The 21,702-nt window shown below is 37.1% G+C and overlaps 3 protein-coding genes across 3 annotated transcripts; 2 read left to right on the forward strand and 1 right to left on the reverse strand.

The window, feature by feature from the left end:
* The first annotated feature begins 847 nt into the window (after window positions 1-847).
* On the forward strand, window positions 848-4,957 carry LOC124641783. Its single transcript, XM_047179993.1, has 3 exons — window positions 848-1,023; window positions 3,092-3,483; window positions 3,870-4,957. The coding sequence occupies exons 1-3, from the start codon at window positions 936-938 to the stop codon at window positions 4,038-4,040; spliced, it is 651 nt and encodes a 216-aa protein (XP_047035949.1). The 5' UTR covers window positions 848-935; the 3' UTR covers window positions 4,041-4,957.
* On the forward strand, window positions 1,058-2,731 carry LOC124641781 (glutamyl-tRNA(Gln) amidotransferase subunit A, mitochondrial). Its single transcript, XM_047179991.1, has one exon. The coding sequence runs from the start codon at window positions 1,201-1,203 to the stop codon at window positions 2,689-2,691; it is 1,491 nt and encodes a 496-aa protein (XP_047035947.1). The 5' UTR covers window positions 1,058-1,200; the 3' UTR covers window positions 2,692-2,731.
* Window positions 4,958-5,587: 630 nt separating the features above from the next.
* On the reverse strand, window positions 5,588-21,480 carry LOC124641782 (upstream activation factor subunit spp27). Its single transcript, XM_047179992.1, has 4 exons — window positions 21,295-21,480; window positions 20,038-20,315; window positions 10,097-10,174; window positions 5,588-6,715 (listed from the first exon to the last, which is right to left on the reverse strand). The coding sequence occupies exons 1-4, from the start codon at window positions 21,347-21,349 to the stop codon at window positions 6,443-6,445; spliced, it is 684 nt and encodes a 227-aa protein (XP_047035948.1). The 5' UTR covers window positions 21,350-21,480; the 3' UTR covers window positions 5,588-6,442.
* Window positions 21,481-21,702: the final 222 nt, after the last annotated feature.

Genomic DNA, 21,702 nt, shown 5'->3' on the forward strand with positions numbered 1-21,702 from the left:
GTGTCTACGACTATTGATCGCATGTTTAGCCTAAATAATTGATTAGACTGTTTTTTAAACTTGACTAATATGTGATGAACTGATTAATGACTGATGGAGAAATAAAAGGAAATTCCTAATCATCATGATTTTATTCCTACCCTAGGTTACCCCTCGCAATTTTATTTGAGGTCGGCGCAAGATGTTTTCATATAACATTCATATATACACATTTCTTATAAGTAAGAAAACATTATTTCAATAAAAGTTCTCAACATAGTATGTTCCTATTAAATATAATTTTGTTTTTTTTTTTACTGTACCTTTTATATATATTTGAACCAATAATCATTGTTACTATAATTGTAATAAATTCGGGCCAAATGCAAAAAGTACCTTCCGGATAATTAATTTCAAATACTAATCTAAATTTTACATATGCTGCGGGATGGTGTTTCCGTAGCATATGTAAAATTTGTATAAAGTAGGTACTGAGAGAGAATTTCGCATTTATACCGATGATCAATAATGTATTTTATTTCGGGTAGATTTGATTAAATATTAGCTAAGAAATAAATACAAAAATAAAGCACCAAGCCCATTATTCCATAATTTTTCGATATTTTTCTTCTAAGGCACAACCCTATTACTTTTTTAAGTAAAAATTGGCAGACAACGGTGTATTGATCAAACAGTCTGAGTATAAAATGTATTAAATTGTTTTGTCGCTAACGAAACTACATTTTTGAGAATAAAGAGAACAAAAATATTAATCCTAGAATAATTGTTTGTAAGCATTTATTCTATAATCAGAAAAACTTAATTGAAATAGTTTACTTTACGAAAACTAAACGCTGTGGACTGTCTGTCTAATGTCATCTGTCTTTTGTCAAGTCAAACATTTTCAAAATAGCGGTTTTAAACTTTAGATCAATTTCGAAAGAAATACGTGCAAAATGAAAACTATTTCGACGAATAATGAAGAACATAGCAGGATCCTTTCTGGTTTAATTCAGCGAGAGCAACATGAAGGCGTCGCTACGGGTAAGCAATAGAAATAACATGTTGTGTACAGCCAGCCCAAATTGTCAAAACCTTTCTGATTGACGTTTATAAATTTTTCATGTTTTGTCCTCCGCAAATCGGTAGTAAAATTTTGTAAATAACCTATGCCATCATAATTTAGTTAATAATTTGAAATAAAGCGTTTAAAACCAAAAAATGAATAAATTGACGTCATATACAATACAAAAGGTTCACAAAGCCTATTCGGACAAAATTTTGACACCAACAAGCTTCGTAGATTTAAGTCTACAAAAAGCGAAGAAGACCAGAGATTTAAATGCATTTGTGACTTTAACAGAAGATGTAGCCGAAACCCACAGTATTGAAAGTGAAAAAAGGTTTTATGTCACGAAGGATCCTCGAATGTTAGATGGCATTCCGATTGGCATCAAAGATAATTTCTGTACCAATAATATTTTGACTACCTGTGCGTCCGAAATGCTCAAGAACTTTGTGCCGACTTATGATGCGACTGTGTACTCAAGGTTGAGGCGCGCTGGTGCTTGTTTGGTTGGCAAATGTAATCTCGACGAGTTTGCAATGGGCTCAGGAACTGTGGACTCGACATTTGGTCCGACACGAAACCCCTGGTTATACGACGAACATAATTGGAGAATCGCAGGAGGCAGTTCAGGAGGTAGTGCAGTTGCAGTAGCCTCAGGGTCCTGCGTTGCAGCCATTGGGTCAGACACTGGTGGATCCACGAGAAATCCTGCAGCACTATGTGGTGTTGTCGGCTTAAAACCAACTTATGGTCTGGTATCCAGGCATGGACTGATTCCACTGGTCAACTCAATGGATGTACCTGGTATCCTAGCTAGAACTGTTGAAGATGCAACAAAGGTGTTAAATGTCATTGCTGGACCAGACGAAAATGATTCAACAACAATAAAAAAACCCTTTAGTCCAATCACATTACGAGATCATGATCTTTTAAATGTCAAGATTGGCATACCAAGGGAATATCATTGCGAGGGTATGAGCAATGAGGTCATAGAAGCATGGAGCTATGTAACAGATTTGCTTGAAAAAGAGCATGCCACAATAAGGTCTGTGTCAATGCCACATACATCAGTTTCTATAGCAGTCTACTCAATATTAAATCAATGTGAAGTGGCCAGCAACATGGCTAGGTATGATGGCATAGAGTACGGCCTCAGAGCAAATGCAAATAACTCCACCGAGGAGTTATACGCTACAACCAGGCATGCAGGCTTCAACAAAGTAGTCCGATCAAGAATCCTGGCTGGCAACTACTTTTTACTGACCAGAAACTATGTAAAATACTTCATCAAAACTCTGAAACTAAGGAGGTTGATACAGAATGATTTCAAAAATGTTTTCAATAGAGAGAATGGAGTTCATTTGCTTCTGACACCAACTACTCTGTCTGATGCTCCGTTATATGAAGACTTTATTGCTAGATATAATAGGGAACAATGTGCCCTGCAAGATTATTGCACTCAACCTGCAAATATGGCTGGGATTCCAGCTATTTCCATCCCGGTAAAGCTGTCATCAAATAAGTTACCCATATCCCTGCAACTGATGGGTCCTGCTTTATCTGAAGAATTAATGCTGAATGTGGCTAAAAAAATTCAAAGGCTTGTAAACTTCCCTATTTTACAAAGTGAACAAAATAGCTAAATAATTAATTTTGAAAATAAATTGTCTTTTAGGAAGTACATATTTTTTGTTTTATTTCTATATTTCTCAGCCTTTATTTCTAGCGTTACTACTATGTATCTGCGAGGCGAGAATATGCGACAGGCAGAAAGACAGAGCTATACATTCACATTTATATTACAGTAAGGATGTAAATGTTGGTATTCAAGTTAGGAGGATTCTCTTCTTGAATGTAATAGTTAAATTATAAATGCATATTTGATGAACATCTCAAGAGATGACAAAAATATACAGATCCTTGCTATAGAATAGATTATTATTTTGTAAGGGGTCTTCCTACACATCAATATAGGTGCTTAAACTATTAGAGAAGTAAATACTACTACTGTAGTAACTATATTTTTATTCACATATTTTCCAGCGGCACTTACATCGGAGATCCTGTCGAAACTCAACATATCCATCGATGCTTTGCCGCCAAAATGCCAGCAGCTCCTCAAACAAGCAGCCGAAGCACAGCAAGCAATGGACATCAACCAGCTAGATCCCATCGCCATATCATTACACCAAACTAAAGAAATGTCTCAAAAACTAGAGGATGAATACGAGATTTTAAAACTTAAACAGAAAAACGTTGAGCTGCAAGCAAAAATCGACCGTAATAACAAGTTTTTGGAGGAACTGAGGAAAGAATTGCAAAATTCTCGGGATTCGTTGGCGAGCCAGAATCCGAATCCTGATAACATTCAAGAGCAAATTAGACAGTTGAAGCAGAAGGTGGCTTCTTATGAAGACAGCTGTGTGAAGGCTAATGTGAGTAAAATCTACGGTCTTTTTTCTAGTTAAATCCCCTAATAAATAGTAGGGGTAGTAATGTAGGTCCATTGGTAGAAAGTTTATCAGTTCCCCTCACATATGGACACAAAAAAGGTTTCAAAAATCCTAAAAACTGCACCTTTAAATTTTCAGCTAGTCTTGATTGTCATTTAGATGTTTTTGATAAATTGGTTCCATCCAGTTTTAATAAGAGTGCTGTAGAGAGTAAACATACTGTTATTGATGCAAAATATTTGTATTTGCTGCATTGTTTAAAAAATATGCAGAAGGAAACCATACGTCAACTGATAAATTAGAAACAATAAGCATTGCAAGTCATATTAAGATCTTCTCACTTCTCATGTATAATTTTAATGTTCCAGTCGAAGTTCTCAAAGCTGTCAGTGCCGGACGCCATCTTGCCGACATCCCTCTCGGCGCTCGTGACGTCACTGGTCGCGTTGAGGGAAGAAGCGGCTTCGTTGAAACTTCGAGCTGATGATGTAGAATTGGCCAGAGAAGCTAGGGACACTTTTATTAGGTTACGAAGATAGATTTTTTGTATGAAGAAGGTATTTAAGAATTATTTAGAAAATAAAACACTACTCTTAGGGGAAGTTCATATATTACTTGAGTATATCAATGGGAAGGAGTCAAATGTAATCTCGTGGGGGAATAAAATATACTTACTCAGCATTGTTCTTCAATATGAACGTATGTGCGATGAAGTTGCTATCTTAATACTATGTATTTTTATTGTAAGATTCAATTTATAGTTAATTACGAATTAAAAGTATCATTTTCTCAAATAGTTTATTTTAATTCAACTGAACTTCACTCTGACGATTTGGATCGAAATAATGTCTGGTCTAGGCACAGGGTTGCATAAATAACACAAGCAGACAATTTTCATAATATTTATTGTATTCGTTCGTTCCTCTCGAAGAAGTACAACCTCAGTCTAGCAATAATTCGACTTACAATCAACGCCCCACAACACAACTTGCCTCAAGAGCCTCGAGGCTTCACAAACTTACAATTAAACATAACGAGATATTTTATGGATAAATTGCTGACATACAAAACTGAAATATTAACCCACACTTCCACATAACGGATCACTCACAATCACTATCTACGCAGGACAGCAGTCATCGAATTCAGTGTCAATTCCCGATTTTTAGCTTGGCAATTTATCGATAAAATCCCTCAACCTGACTATGTACAAGGTATAAGAACTTACGCTAAATGTAAAAGCTGTCGACATTAAGCAGATTAAGTAGGACAATTAAACTTGTATATTTTATCATGATTTGAATACGCTTGGTAAGCAGATCGAAACTTGTATCACTATCAAGAATTTTATTTTAACTTCTAAAATTACAATTACAGTCGCAAAGCTATCTAAAAGTAAGAATAATATCGATATGTTTATTATGGCGAATGCAGATAAAATAGTTCTACTTTAAAATTGTGGCAAGTTTTTTAACCTAAGATTTTTTTTCAGTAACCGAAATTTGCATCCTCTTATGAGACTAAAGCTTGGGTTTCCTAGGAAAGCGGTGCCGTCATATTACGGACGCAAATAGACGGTCGTCTTTACGGTGATGACATGCGGAAAGTTCCACGGCCGTTTTAACACACCGTCATAAACTTTTTGTTAGTTGTATCATACTTACTAACCTGTTTTATTTAATATTTCTCAAATTTCACGACACCAATTCTGTTTTAGTTGACTTTTTCTATAATCTTTATTTTTAATATTATATATTGCTTCGTGGTTACGAACGAAATCTGTTAAAATTTCGTCGTCCTCGCTGCTCTAAGAGTTGTAACTAATTTTCGACGTTGTTCCGAAAAAAAAACACAAATACGTATTAAAAAAGCTTCACCGCTTTCAATAAAACGTTCACCAAACTATCTGACACCGTCAAGACGGCCGTCATGCAAATGGCGGCACCGCTTTTTGAAGTTACGGTGTCAGTTACCGCTCTCTAGGAAACCGCCCCATTTTGTTTACATAGACAACGTTCTGGTGACGTCTTTCACCGCTGTATTACGGCCGCTATATGACGGCACCGCTTTCCTAGGAAACCAAAGCTTTATGCATACAGTTTTAAGGTCTAAAATTGAATGAATCATTATTATTGCTTATGAGTAAAATCTGAACTATGATATTAAAATGTTTAGAATTACAATGAAAAATGGCTCTTAAATATTCGGAATAAGGTTACTTTTTAAAATGACATCTATGACGATATGGTGAGAAATCTCACATATGCCTTAAGAAATACGTTTTATTTGCATCCAAATCCACGTGTAAAATATCAAAGATCAATATAATTTGTTTTCATATATTTAATTAGTCCTTTCAAATAAAATATCGCCTAGTTTTTGTATAATTTCAAAAACTAGCATCACTTATTCATTTTATTTTACGAAGATTTGGATACACAAGTACCATTAGCTTTAAGTTTTAAATAAACGCATTGTACAATGCAACAAATTCAATATTAGATCAAATCTAATTTATTAAAAAATAAGCAACCTTAAAATGGATAGATACGTGGAAAAATAATCATTATTGTTGAAACTTAAAGCTGCCTAACACTATAGAAAAAAGAAAACTTGTGGTTTTTACCTTTTAGGTATGTAATCTTACACAAATTGAACAAAATCACGGTTTTAAAGAAAGCTAGCACTTTAAGAGAGCCTCAAATCTATCAATATATTCAAACATTCAGATGTCGAAAAGTATTATTATTAGTATTACATTATATTGCGAGTTACACTTATGTAACCTTATGTGAAATGAATCAATCAACTACTATTAGCTTATTTTGAAAACCCCTTAAGAACATCATCAAAACAACATACGAGAGACGTACATTGTAAAAAATGCGAAGACATCACCGAATACTGACTTAGATCCATCCAGTCTTACCAACTACAAAGTTTAGTCCAAGAAATGATTTTTTAAGTATTTCATCATGCTGAACGTGTGAAAGCTCTCCTCACCTATGACTTTGAAAAGCGCTTTGTCGCAGATAGCGAACTGTCTGTTCTTGGGGTCGAAGAGTTGCTTCTCCTTGATGATTGCCCACACGCGTTTGACGACCTCGTGTCTGGGTAGTTCGCTCTCGCCCATAAGTTCTGCGAGGGCTGGGGATAGCTTGCAAGCCTTTGTGTAGCCGCTGCCCTTGCGACGTTTCGTTACTCCACCACCGCCCTGGAAATGATTGCACAATTTATTAGCTACATGTATATACATTTTATATATCAAGAAGTATTGTGCCCCAGATAGGACCAGATATTTGTAGGTGTTCCTGTTGTCTAAGGTAGAAGAGGCCAGACAGAAAGAGGGGCTTTGGGGGCGCTGTCCTTTCTATGGATTGGTTATCTTAAAGACTACTTCCATCTATGTATAGTCTACTTCGTTTAGTAATAGTATAAACACAGATTATATAAGGGTCAATTCCCACTGAAAGAGCAGCGGCCGGCAGCGGCGGTAATTGCAAGGGATTGAGCGCGAGCGCGGCGGGCCGCGCGGCGCCGCACCGCGCCGCGCTCTTACATTTTCCGTGCTCTTACGGCCGCTGCCGGCCGCTGCTCTTTCAGTGGGAATTGACCCTAATAGTTACCACGTAACAGATAAATCACCAAGGGCGGATCCAGCTTCGGCACCAGGAGGGGGTCACACAGTCGTGGTCAAGTCGCAAAAAATATTATATTGTAGCGTATAGATCTGTTAATATTAAAAGTAGTAGTATAAATACAATAAGCGCGATCGTAGCGAGCTCGAAATTTTTACGAATGTGAAAAAAAGTGTTTTCATGTAGAAAATGGCCCGAGCAGAGTGAGCGCAATTTCTCGTATTTATACTACACACGCGTGTTAAACAAAAAAGCGCGAGCGAAGCGAGCGCGAAAATTATTGTTCAGGTCGAGGACTAAGGTTAAAAAAGTGTTTTTATGTAGAAAATGGTCCGAGCTGAGCGAACGCGATTTCTTGGACAGAATCACAGACGTGAAATTGAAAAAATCATAGACGTGAAATTGAAAAAAGCGCGAGCGAAGCGAGCGCGAAAATTTTTTTTCAGTTCGAGGACTAAAAGTAGATGAAAACGCTTTCTTGCTGTATAACAAATAGACACCACAAATACAAGAAAGTGCGATCATAGCAAGCGCGAGAATTTTTTCAGGTTGAAGACTAAACGTTTGAAAAGTATTGTGTACGTAGAAAAGGGCGCGTACGTTTTTTTTATTGCAGCAACAGTAAAACATTTTCTGTGAAAACTTCAATTGAAGGGCACAGGGGAAAATCATGGTTCATGAGATCAGGGCCATCTCTAGCTCATGTAGCGCCTCGGTGCAATCATCACCCAAGCGCCACCTATGTATCTATTGAAAGATTTTGAGTAGTACATACAATATGTACTACTCAAAATCAAAAGGAATATAAATAAGAACGTTCGAACGAAAGTCACTTTTTTGGTAGGTAAAGGACTTATAAAAATGTTTCCGTATCATTGTAGGCTCAAACTGTTGGCCAGATTTAAGTTATGAAAGTCGAGACAGGACTACGTTATTGTAAAAATTAGCGCGAGCGAAGCGAGCGCGCAAATTTTTTAATTTTGGGACACAAAAAGTTCATAAGTTTTAAAAAGCGCTGTAAAGTAACAAGCAGTCGGAAGCGCAAACTGTTTTGTTTTTGAGGACTCCATTAATATTTTTTTTTGTTATATTTGACTTATGAATTTATCAAGGCAAGGTATATATGATATTGCGCGAGCGAAGCGAGCCCGAAATTTTTTGAGCCTACGACACAAAAGCACCTGATTAAATACATTGTAAAACAACAACTAGCCGCGAGCGCAGCGAGCGCGAACTTTTTTAAATTATTTGTTTGAAGACTCACAAATCAGACTGGGAATTACGTACAAATAAAAAGGAACCGGGATTAGAGCGAGTGCCATTTGTGTTCGTTGATTCGGTGCGTCATTAAAAATAATAAATAATTAGAAATACAGTACAGACATAGTCATTTACTAGAATTTTTTCACTTAGTTGGAGGATGTTAAAAGTTAAAAATAATCGAAATGATCGATCCAACAAAGCGAAGGCGACTTTTTTGTCAGTATCATGATACAATGTGGAACTTCCTTATCGAACGGGTGTAATTTCTTCGAAATTTCCTGGTGGTGGGGCGTCCCACGGCGCCCCTGAGACCGAGGCGCCCGGGTTATTCGCACACCCTGCACCATAGGTTAAGACGGCCCTGCATGAGATACAGCATGTAATGTAGACAACCCGGACAGCGGATTCTTAGTAACAGGGTCCCGTTTCCTCCTTTTGGGTACGGATAAAGAATAAATAAAGAATAGAGAGCGAGCGTTGCGAGCACGAATTCTTCAGCAAAACTACTCTACCTGTAACTATGTAGGTATCTACCTATTCACTCGGAATAAAAATTATCTTATACTTATAACAAAAACTGAAAACATCGTGTTTAACCATTTCAATTATTGGTCCTCTTAGGTCCTGAACCTGGCCCAGGGGGGAGTCATGACCTTGTGACCTACCCCCTGGATCCGCCGTTGTAAATCACTCCATACAAAAAAGTCCATACCTACTGTTATAAGCACCTACAAGTTCCCCAACTACCTAAAAATTCCTAGCTGCGTTATAAAATGAACCTTAAAAGCTCAAGCGCTTGATTGTTATTCCAATGCGATAGCACACAGTTCAGTGACCGCAACCGTGCCGTGGCCGTGCTTAGGGTTGCTTCTTACAATTTATAATATTTAAGTAGGAAAACAAAGTTACGCTTATTTTAAGATAGCCTTTTTTAATACTGAGTTTTTAAATAAAAAGTAATATCAAGAATATTTTTCTTTAGTTAACTATTGTATTGCCTACTAAAATGGAGTATGGGTACATATTACTAAATATTACCTAATACGTAAGCATAGGTAAGTACTTAAGCAAAGCTTTCGTCAAAATCAAAGGCGGTTTCCAACTATTTTCCGAGCACAAGTGCCATACCCCATATGGTACAACTCCGTCGGGTGTTGATACATACCTAAAATTGGTTACTGCGTCGCGACACGCGTAATGTTCCTAGTCGTCATTAAGTTGGAACAGAACTATGCCTACTTACATTCGAGATGTGTTTTGAGCTACAAAACTCACAATACAGTTCATATAACTAAGTAGGTATCTAAAGTAAACTAAGTACCTAATGATCTCTGTTAATCATAAAGTAGATAAGTATTAATTTATTTAAAAAAATATAGAATTACTAGATAAGTTCATACATATAAAATGTTTCTAAATCTTACAATAGTCGCATATAAACCAACACAACTCAAAATAATCCATCAGTTTGTGAGGTAGCTCAAAAAACCTAATAAAAACCAACAGCATAACATGCCACGAAATAAAAATTATAATATTGGAGCGCGCACGGCGAGTGTGACTGTTGTGCGCCCTGAGCCGCGTGGGGCTACCGGTAACCCAGCAAGCGGTAGGCATTTATCGCGCGCAAGTACAGAGAGTGACAGAGGCCTGGTATAAATAAATGCCTATTTCTTTTCTTTCTGTAAACTCACCTTCTTTGCCTTTTCTTTCTTAGATTTAGGAGCTGCTTTCTTTTTCTTTTCTTCAACCTTCTTCTTCTTGCCACCAGACTGAAACAAAATAGATGTTTTGTTACAAAACTATTAGGTATTTTTAGAGTTTACACCAAAGTTCTCTGAGTTGCCCTGAAGCTAGATGGTTCCTAAAGGCAAGAATTACAGCTGCTCTTTATTACATAAGATTGTAAAATAAACAGGTGGCTTTTAGGCAAAGAGTTACACACACCCACTCCACCCCTTATTTTTGAAGTGTTCGGTATTCCTCCAAAAAATACAGGGATTTGTAAATACACATTGAGAATCTTCTGTTTGGGAAGTTTTTTTCCCATTAGAATGCATTTAACCTTACAAAGTGTGAGTTTAACTAAACAAATTGCTAAACAGTATAAAAAAGGATCATAAAATAAAACGTAAAATTGGAATCAATGGTTTTTATTTAATGTTTAAAGTAAATGCCGACTAGGCATATGGATGGTCACAGCCGTTTGAAGATTTTTACACACGAAATCTTTGATTTGTATTATGTCTTAAACAAAATAAACGTGATATTCTTTTACAAACTTACAATCTAAATAGCTGAATTAAGGGTATAATGTAAACACTAGGTAGTTCTAGTGGTCATTTTGCTTACAAAAATATGAACTACACTTACTTTATAAAGTTGACATAGATTTAATACAGTTTCGAGCAATATTACTAGAGTGATGGTTTTCTGAGCACTTCGACAGTTTATCTGCCGGTATTTGGGTATGTTCAGAAATTGGCCATTAGAAGCTTAAGCTTATCAAATCTCTAAGGGTGCTTACATAAAGAAACAGGTTGCCGGTACAGACAAACCTGTACGGGTAGGTACCGATCAGTGCAGGTATAACATTTCAATACAATCCTATTGACTCACTTATAAAGAAACAGGTAAGTTACAACCTGTTTCTTTAGGATATAGGATAGATATAATAGGATTGTATTGAAATATTATACCTGCACTGATCGGTACCTACCCGTACAGGTTTGTCTGTACCGGTTTCTTTATGTAAGCACCCTAAGACTATAATAATATATAATAGTGAGATACACAAGTCTTATCTTATAAACTATAAATTTATCACACAAATCCTTGTTTCAAGAGTATAAGGGCGCTTTCAACCTGTGCGTTTCTTGACGGCCGGTTGCGGAGCCGAAGCCTAGTAGCGTTAGACGTACGGCATACGGACGTTCCTCTTTTTTCATACAAGAAGCACGGTGCGGCAACAGTCCAACGCACCGCAGCCGGCCGTCAAGAAACGCATAAGTTGAAAGCGCCCTAAGAGGGAATTTTATTCACACAATTTGATATCCCTAATAGTGGTGTATCGAATGTTAATTTCAGTTTTTTTTTTAATCAAAGGGCCATTTTGGCCTGCCGACACTGTTCAACAGTGTTGAAAATAGACGTCATATTGCAGATTTTCGCACAGACTTCTGTGAAGTTGGAAAAAAAATGTTGCCCTTTTCCGTTACACAAATTCGCAGGAAATGCGAATGTTCAAAAACCCGAAGCGATTATTATTCGTTACATCAACTAATCCTTTTAATAAAAGGAAATCAAATACCTGTTTTACTTACAAACTAATTTCACACGATCAATTATATTATAAGAGATCAAAAAAATCAATCTTAACCTACTTGAAAGACCAACAAAAGAATAATATTAACAAAACTTTTTCGTAGTCAGCTTAGCCTGTTTGTATTAAAACCGTGATTTTCAGCTCAGCTGAAGTTTTACTAACGAGCTACACAACCCTGATAGATTTAAGGCAAATAAGCTACTGAATATTAAGTCATTTGTAATTTATACATAGATTTCAGGAACGATTTTTTTTTTGTTATTTGTTCTGCTTCAAGCAAAACATTAATTGAATGAATTCTAACCTCACCACTCAGAGACATTTAATGATTACTTAAGTCACTCCTTAGTGACGGAATGTCATACAAATTCTTCACTAACTAAGGAATGGCATAAGTAACCATTAAATGTCTCTAAAGGAAGGTAAGACTATTTTTAAGTAAACAATAAGGCTCTAGACAGACGGACTGCATTTCATTTCGACTGCAATCCAAATGCAATTTGCAGTTCAAGGGCAGTTTGAATGCAGTTGACACGACTGCAATAGAACTGCAAATCAAACGTGCAGTCCGATTGCAGTTGGGATGCAGTCGGCGTGCAGTCGTGTTCTGAAGCGTTTGCAGTTTTATTGCAGTCGTGTCAACTGCATTCAAACTGCCCTTTAACTGCAAATTGCAGTTTGATTGCAGTCGAAATGCAGTCCCTCTGTCTAGGGCTTAAGTGACAAAAATCGTTTTCGTTTTTATAATTTACAACATCATGTATAAAGCACATAAAGTTAGGAGTATCGAATGTTTTGATCAGTTGACAGCTGTCAGTTTTCAAGGGAGAATTTCAGTTGTTTGTAATGACTGACTTTTATATGATGTTCTAATTTTCGCAAACTTTATTCTATTTACTTTGTTTGAAAAAATCATTTTTTTATTTTTACGTATTTTTCGTTTTTCTTTGTGTTAATCGACATATATTAACGCATTTCATTTTAATGTGATTATGAACGACACACACGATGTTATTATGTTAAAGGAGATCATTCAAGTCTCGAACATTTTGTACCCAAAAATGAAAGTAAAAAAAGAGCCAGAGTAAAAAAATAGTAGATTCTCGTAGAGAATAATGTCCTGAACATTTTTTACTATTACAAGAATCGTCTACAATTAACCCCCAGGCTGCTATTGGACTTTGAAAATACAAAATAAGTTTGAACATTACATAACGGCCCCAAACTGGAGGTGACAGGCGCTGCCTTCTAGCAACTCCTGCCCAACCTGAGGGGCCCAAACGCTTTGATTTTTTGTTCTTTGGGAACTCATCAAATGACCCCTCCCGCTGTAGGTCTCACTCTTACCCTTACTCTTACTCTTAGAGGTAGACTCTTACTGACTGTCTAACATTCCATCAAAGAAAAAAAAAAAAAGCGTTTGGGTTCTTCAGGTTGGGCAGGAGTTGTTTGAAGGCAGCGCTGGCCTCCTGAAGTTTGGGGCCGTAATGTGATGTTCACACATTGTGGGATTTTTTTATATTTTCAAAGTCAAATAGCAGCCTGGGGGTTAATTGTAGACGATTCTTGTAATAGTAAAAAATCTTCAGAGCATTCTTCTCTACAAGAATCTACTACTTTTTTACTCTGGCCTGCACTTTCAGTTTTAGTTACGAAATGAATGATGTCCTTAGTTTTGATTCTTAATTACATAAGGCTACACGTCTGGTAAACTTTTTCCCAAGCTTTTTCACAGATGAATATTATCGTACAGCAACTCGTCTATCTGTAGCATTACATCGTGTCTGTGTTCTTCAGGAAGCCGCCTAAGTTTCATAGCAGTCAGTTTCCCAAATAAATCTGCTTCATCTTCACAGTGCGGATTGACGCGTTTTAAAATAATTGCTTTTCTCGGGTGACTGGGCTGATGGTTTCTTGAAGAAGTGATGGTTGGTTCTTGTTCTACTGTCTGATAGTTTTCGTCTGAAGGTTCTTCGGAGAACAAGTGCCCATGATCTCCAACACTCACACAGTCAACACATCTCCAACACTGGAAGAGGAAATTGGTAATATTAACAATTGGTTTTAATGAGGAAGTAAGGCAAGGAGTGGTAGCAAACAAAAAGCAGGTAAGGTAAATTATAAAAGTGTTGATTATTGGCCTGTTGTCAATTGTTTTTTTCCTCTAAACCTAAAGAATCTATGTGAAATAATGGAGAATGAAAAGTTATCTCTATACAGTTTCGTTATAATGTTGTTGTAATGATGAGGAGATGTCTCATATAAAAAAAAGCTAAGAATGAAAGTATGGTAGGTAGCAATCAGCAAACTACGAGCCAAGCATTGTGGGTAAGGCGATGGTTTCCCATAGAAAGTGCACTTAGGTGGTCTTTATCAAAGTAATCTAATAGATTTAAAAAAAATGTAATTAATTAAATGAATAACATAGGAATGATAATGAAAGAACAGGTATTTTATACAATGGTAGGAAAAAGCTAGCTGTAAATGTATGCTGTTAAATAAAGTAGCAAAACTTAAGATTAATAGATTTTTTACATTTACATACCTCCAAAGGTTGTTAATATAAAACCCATTTTAAATTCACTGCACCAAAGTTATTACTGAAAATGGTATTGTAAACGGACAGGCCCTGTCAATTATCAGCCAAAATTCGCATAAAAAGCATTTTTTTTTGGTAGGTAAAGATGCTTTAATTCACGAAACCGGGTGACTGCTACTTTGCCATAACTATGCACTCCCGAGATTATGCACACAAAAACAATGTGAACTTTATTTGTGGAATAAAACATCTAATAGGCTGATTGTCGTGTCGTGATGGCCTAGTGGGTAAAGAACCAACCTCTCGAGTATAAGGGTGTGGGTTCGATTCCAGTTCAGGCAAGTACCAATGCAACTTTTCTAAGTTTGTATGTACTTTTTAAATATATCTTAGACACCAATGGCTGATAAAAATGTGAAGGAAAACATCTTGGGGAAACCATAAAGTCTGAAATCACCAACCTGCATTGAGCAAGCGTGATGATTAATGCTCAATCCTTCTCCATGTGAGAGGAGGCCTGTGCCCAGCAGTAGGACGATAAAAAGGCTGTAACAGTAACAGGCTGATTGACACCCTCAATCTTTCTCTGTGAGAAAGGAGGCCTGTGCCCAACAGTGGGATACTATAAAGGCTGATGATAAAGGCCAATTGTGATTCTGGGTATATTTAATCTATAATTTTTGAAAAATAACCACTGGAAGGGAGCCAATACCATATTCACTATGCAAGGCAAGTTTGTTGAAAGCTTGTAGATGTACATGTGTGGTAGATGTGTGTCTAATGGATGTCCCTAGGTTAAGTTTGCCACCAACTTCTAGGCAGATGCACCTAAAATAAGTGTGTGTTTTTGGAAGTTGGTTTTATTTTTTTGTAAAAAGTTTTTTATTTTCAGCTTTTCAGTGATACGAATAATTGTCACTATCCGGATAACTGGAAAATTCTCCTCAATACGAATAATATAAGTCCAAACACGAGGTAGTTTACATATTCGGTTGTCGAGTTCCCACCTTCTCTGGTCTCCATCATCAGGTCAGCTCCAAACCTTCACTGTTGCAAAGGTCTCGTCAATACGAAAAATATAAGCCCAAACACGAGGTAGTTTACACATTCAGTTGTCGAGTTCCCTCGATCTTCTTGGGTCTCCATCATCAGGTCAGCTCCAAACCTTCACTGTTGAATAGTGCTATCAGGCATACATATGAGTGTCAAGGTTTAACCCTATGTATGCCTAAAACTTACGAAAGTTGCCCTCGATTTCTCAGGGTTTCCATCATCACATCCTGACCTGATAACTATGGGACCAGCTGGCAGCTATTCCGCGTCGAACAAAAAAAGAATCACGTACAATCGGTCTATAAACCTCGGCGTAATCGATGCACATACATAGAAAAAAAAAACATACCGGCCGAATTGAGAACCTCCTCCTTTTTGGGAAGTCCGTTAAAAAATAAACATTTTTTTATATGAACTGACTATGCAAAGATTGATATGCACTTACTACAAAGCTGTAATTTTAATATCTATACATATAATAAATCTGTAGAAAAGTAATTTTTGTACATTGAAGAAATTGACAAAAAAAAATAGCCAGCATGTTAAAGAATAACTAACAGAACCCATTTCCATCATTTTTGTCATTTTTGTCTGTTTGTCTGTTTGTCTGTTTGTCTGTTTGTCTGTTTATCTGTTTGTTTGTTCGCGATTCACGTAAAATCTACGAATTAAATGCAGACAATGCTTATATACAAAAAATCTACGTAACTTGGGGTATTACTTAGTTTTTGTTTCATCGAAATCGATTCACTCTATCAAAAGATATGATTAATTTTGTGAATTCAAGATGTAAAATATTACGACACGCAATCTATTTGTCAAAACTGTACATTTGAATGTTGTACTTATATTAGTTGATCGGCCTATTATTAATCTTTACACAGAAAATCACACCTTTATAAGTAACTTCGGAAGAAAAAAAAAATATGAAATTTTTTTTTAGCCAAGGTTAAAGTAGCTCCATCTGTGGTAAATAAAATACATCATCAATTTGTCAAAGGAGCGAGGTGGTAATCTATACATATAATAAATCTGTAGAAAAGTAATTTTTGTACATTGAAGAAATTGACAAAAAAAAATAGCCAGCATGTTAAAGAATAACTAACAGAACCCATTTCCATCATTTTTGTCATTTTTGTCTGTTTGTCTGTTTGTCTGTTTGTCTGTTTGTCTGTTTGTCTGTTTATCTGTTTGTTTGTTCGCGATTCACGTAAAATCTACGAATTAAATGCAGACAATGCTTATATACAAAAAATCTACGTAACTTGGGGTATTACTTAGTTTTTGTTTCATCGAAATCGATTCACTCTATCAAAAGATATGATTAATTTTGTGAATTCAAGATGTAAAATATTACGACACGCAATCTATTTGTCAAAACTGTACATTTGAATGTTGTACTTATATTAGTTGATCGGCCTATTATTAATCTTAACACAGAAAATCACACCTTTATAAGTAACTTCGGAAGAAAAAAAAAATATGAAATTTTTTTTTAGCCAAGGTTAAAGTAGCTCCATCTGTGGTAAATAAAATACATCATCAATTTGTCAAAGGAGCGAGGTGGTAAATGACAATATTACCATACATTCTTTATAGAGGATTATTTTTTCAACAGATGGAGTTGTGTATTTTCCGTAATTCACCATATTTTAACACGAAGTGTAATTTTTCGATAGACATTTCAATAGTGTTTGTCAGTTTGCCGTGGCACATCAAAATCCAACTATAATTATTACCTTGATGAAAGGAATATTAATAGTTCTCGGCCAAATTTAAAACGGTGCCATCTAAATTATTTTTTGAACATTATGTCAAAAATGATGACTTTAGTGGAACAATTAATTATCATTTAAAGTTACAGATGGAGTTCATATCAGGATTTTTTCATAAACATAGTATAGGTGATCTTCACACTGCCCCGCATCACGCTGCATCTTGCGTGTCGACGCACCTACGCGCGTTCCTGCGGGAGTGCAGATCTGCATCATCGTGCGGGTTTTTCGCGCACTCACGCGCGTAGGTGCGTTTAGTAGATTCACGCACGGCGGCTCTCATAGAGTTCCATTTACAAATATACACGTCACGCCCATTCAAAATCACGCGCGGCACTGCGGGATTCAGTGTGCCATACCTTGCGTCTCGCCCCGCACCTACGCGCGGGGGTGCGTGTTTCTCCGCGTGTATGCGCGTGATCCGCATGAACGCGCGTGGATGCATTTTCAGTGTGTATGCGTGTTTTCCATACAAACGGAGATATTTACAAGCAACAGAAAAAAACGCATCCACCCACTACGCTGCATCATGCGGGGCAGTGTGATAATCGCCTTAGCTTATCTTCCACTAATGTGGTGGCCTTAAAACAAATTACTTTGAGTGAGTAGTATTAAGTAAACCTTAATTATTTTTTCTGATGCAAAATATGTAAACTTAATCCTAGAAGAAATGAGGATCTATCTCTCGCAAGCGCTGCTAAGCGTGAGGTAGGTAATGTAGGATTCTATAGCTTTAAAAACAAGCCCAGATACAAAGTGCAGATAAGAAATGGGAGCTTTCTCGATTTAATACCATACACACGTAAAATGCTTTATGCGTCTGAAAACGTACAAATTACGCTCCACATACCAGAGACATGTTAACTTTCAACTTCTGATCGCAAATACACTGTTCACGATTACGAACAGTCTCAGTAAGACCCGAGCCAAGTCTAAAAAAACACCTTTTATATAAAACTACGTTTGATGTCATTTAATCACAAAGACAGAATTGTTCTCTGTTTCAAATCCTATCCACCTATATCCTATCCTAATCCAGAATGCATTGCAGGTGTGCATTGCACAAAAACCAATGGTATCCTATTCGAGAAGTCAAAAGACTTGACCTGCTAACGTCAGCTTCTGCGCTAAGCAAGTGTTCTTAATAGTACCATCAGAATTACATTCGTCGTTGAATGAGGTGATTAAATTTTCAGAAACCACAATAACAGTAGGAGCCAAAGCGTATGATCGCTTCATAGAGCTCTGATTGGCCCCAGGTGACCAAGTCAGGTCTGATTTGTTTGTTCATCAGATCTTTGAAAGTGTTTCGGTGGATACTTACTGTCGTCCTGTTTACGTGTGACACAAAATATGGTATATAAACGTCCTCCGCAATAGCGAAATTTGCCCGGTGTGCGGTAGTGACGCATAGTATACAACACTTATGTTTCTTTTGATTTGCTGGCTCCACCAAGAAATGGCAAATTGCGAGCGTACATTTTGAAAATCTTGGCAAAACTGCAGGTTTCAAGTACGAACACATGAAGTGGACTCGCACAGATACGTACATTTTGCCTATTCGTGGAGAGTAGTATTTCGGTGGAGTCCCGGCTTAGGCCACCACATTAGGCGTGCGCGATCCTCGGGCGTGTGAGTAGCGCGGGCGCCGCGCGTGCGTCGCGAGCGCGTTGCGTGAGCGTCGCGTTTTGCTGCCGCAAATGCCGCAGGCATTTGCAGCGCGCTCGCGGCGCGCACGCGCCGCTCTCCTTGACGTTTAACTGCTAAGGCGTTTAGCGGGCGGCGGGGATAGCGGGCGAAGGGGTAAGAACGCAACTCGAGCGCCGCGTGCTCGCCGCGAGCGCGTCGCTTGCACTCTTCACACATGCCGCAGGGCAGCAAAACGCGACGTTCACGCAGCGCGCTCGCGACGCCCGCGCTACTCACACGCCCGAGGATCACGCACGCCTAATGTGGGGTCAGCCTTACCATAGTGAGTAAGTGCACAGAAAATCCCCGTCATACCTACAAGTGTTTCTCCCCAGTAGTGAAACTATCCTACCCTATGCGCCTGCTGATGATGATGACTCATTTTATCATCCATCCAGCTATTCCCCAACTATGTTGGTGTTGGCTTCCAGTCACCGAATCTGTTTGAGTACCAATATTTTGCTTGGAGCGACTACCTATCTACCTATCTTCAATCCAGTCAACTACACAAGACGATATCCATGGTAAGACTGACAGACTTTCTGGCTTCTGATTAGTCGCAGCAGCTGCAGAAAATGTACAAATGACAGCTTTGTCAGACTCAAAGCATATAGACATAGATTAAAGCTGTTTCCTGTGAAAATTACTTACGCACCATACGTAATAATTTCCCAAATTGGCTGACTAGATCCAGAGATATTCACAACGTCACAAACTTTACTTCTTTTGTTTAGGTAAATGGTCACATCCACAACACAACCTTGATCAATGAATCTATGCGACTGCTAAGTGCTAATCCTAATAACGTCACTGTCACGTGAAAGAATGCACCTACGGGATAAGTAGTATTTTGACTATTCTATATTGCCCACGCAGACGAAGTTGCGGGCAACAGCTAGTTACAAATATATACTTCAATTTTATCTATTACCTATCACAAGTTTTTTAATTTTCTTTAGTTTGAATGATTAAATCATTGAAATATAGTTATGACTCTTACTTAACATAATATCTTAGTACTAAGAATAATTTCAGACCTTCGGAAAATGTTATGAAAATTAACATGATATGTTCAAGAAAACTACCAATTTCAAAGTTCTCCGTTTTAGTAAGTTGGTAATATTTATAATAACAAACTACCTCCTATTTTTTTGTGTACCATGACAGGACCTAAATGAAGTTTTAAATTAACAAGTGATATGCAAATGCATATAATTGCAGTAAAAAATAGTAATATGTCTATTATCTACTCACCCCCCAATCACTATCATTGCTATCATCATTTTCTTCATCATCGTCATCATCATTGCGTTGTTTCTTAGACTTCTTCACCGCTTTAGGTGGTGGTGCTGGTACTTCTTCTTCATCATCCATTGAACCCTCGTCTTCCGACTCCATGTCGTTGACATAGTCCATCACCATCTGGTCGATCATTGTCTTCTTCTTAGATAAGTCTACTCCTAACTTCTGCTCCAGCTGTTGTATGACCTTCTTGGTCGAGATCTTGTCAAGACTAGCATGGTACAGGATTTCTGTTGACAAGTTAATTAATAAGATGTAAAAAGAACACCATCATCCTCCGAGCCTTTTTCCCAACTATGTCGTGGGTAGGCCTCCAGTTTAACCGGATTCAGCTGAGTACCAGTGCTTTACAAGCGACTGCCTATCTGACCTCCTCAACCTAGTTACCCGGGCAACCCAATACCCCTTGGTTAGACTGGTGTCAGACTGGATGTAAAAAGTACATGGGTTAAACACTGGTAGTCAGCTCCATCCGGTTAAATTGGAATCAAACCCAGACATAGTTGGGAAAAGGAAAGATAAGAAAACGGGTTTAATACGGGGAAAATAGTTTACTTCTATAAGTAAGGCCTTTCATCAAACCGTTTGAATTTCTCTTTATATTTATATTTATAAATAGCTTCTTAATAGATTAATCATTTGTCTACCCAATACTTTAATTTATTCAAAACTAAACGCAATTATTGTCCGCTCACCCGGCCATTTGTTTTGTTTAATTTGACAATAATAAAGTTACATTAATTTCACAAAATTATGATTACATATATCCTTTCAGAATAGGTACTACCTATTTATAATAATACTTACAATAAAAAAATACTTAACTTATAATAAAATATTACCTACTTACAAAATTTCGAGTTGTTCAATTACAGTTCAACACAAAATTTACAGGCTCATGAAAACACTATAATAGTAGTTACCTACTTATGTAAAAATAAACCAACAAAATGTCTTAAAACCCTGAATTGAGTCGAGTTAATCAGCTACTACAGAAACTAATTCCTGTGTTCATACATTTTATCCTTCATTTCATAAACGTTGTATTATTATAATAATAACAAATCAATGTTTTGACCAAAACAAGCGAAATTTTTAACTCGCTTCCATTTCACTGTAGGAAGCCATTTTAAATCCCAGAGCAGATCATTAAATTTCAGCGATTTCGTTATAATTGTTAGCAGAAACCTCCCAAATTGTTAAACTAACCTTCAATTTGTTTTTGAAGTTCCTCCTTACTAATTTCAGGCTCCGAATCAGCCATTTTTCTTCACTTCACCGGGTACTTTTCTTTCTTGAGAAACTGAGAAGAGCTAGCGTGCGCGAGCCACACAATAATATACCTACGCGCTATGTGCAACACGGCGTCGTTGCGAAATTATCCGAATACCACTTCGGGGCGCTTCGGTCGCCTTATAAAATGAAGTTTCAGGATCTTAATCGAAAAAGAATAAACCTTACTCCAAAGCAATAAAGTTTATATTTGGTTGGAGAACAAAAAAATTACACAACGATCAATCTGGTGGCAGCAGTGTTTGTTATTGAATGCGTTCAGACCATTGACATATAACTATAGTTCAGACTGTCATGACAGCAGATGAACTGCAAATTATGCAA

Source organism: Helicoverpa zea, chromosome 23, assembly GCF_022581195.2.
Source record: "Helicoverpa zea isolate HzStark_Cry1AcR chromosome 23, ilHelZeax1.1, whole genome shotgun sequence".
Classification (NCBI taxonomy): Eukaryota; Metazoa; Arthropoda; class Insecta; order Lepidoptera; family Noctuidae; genus Helicoverpa; species Helicoverpa zea.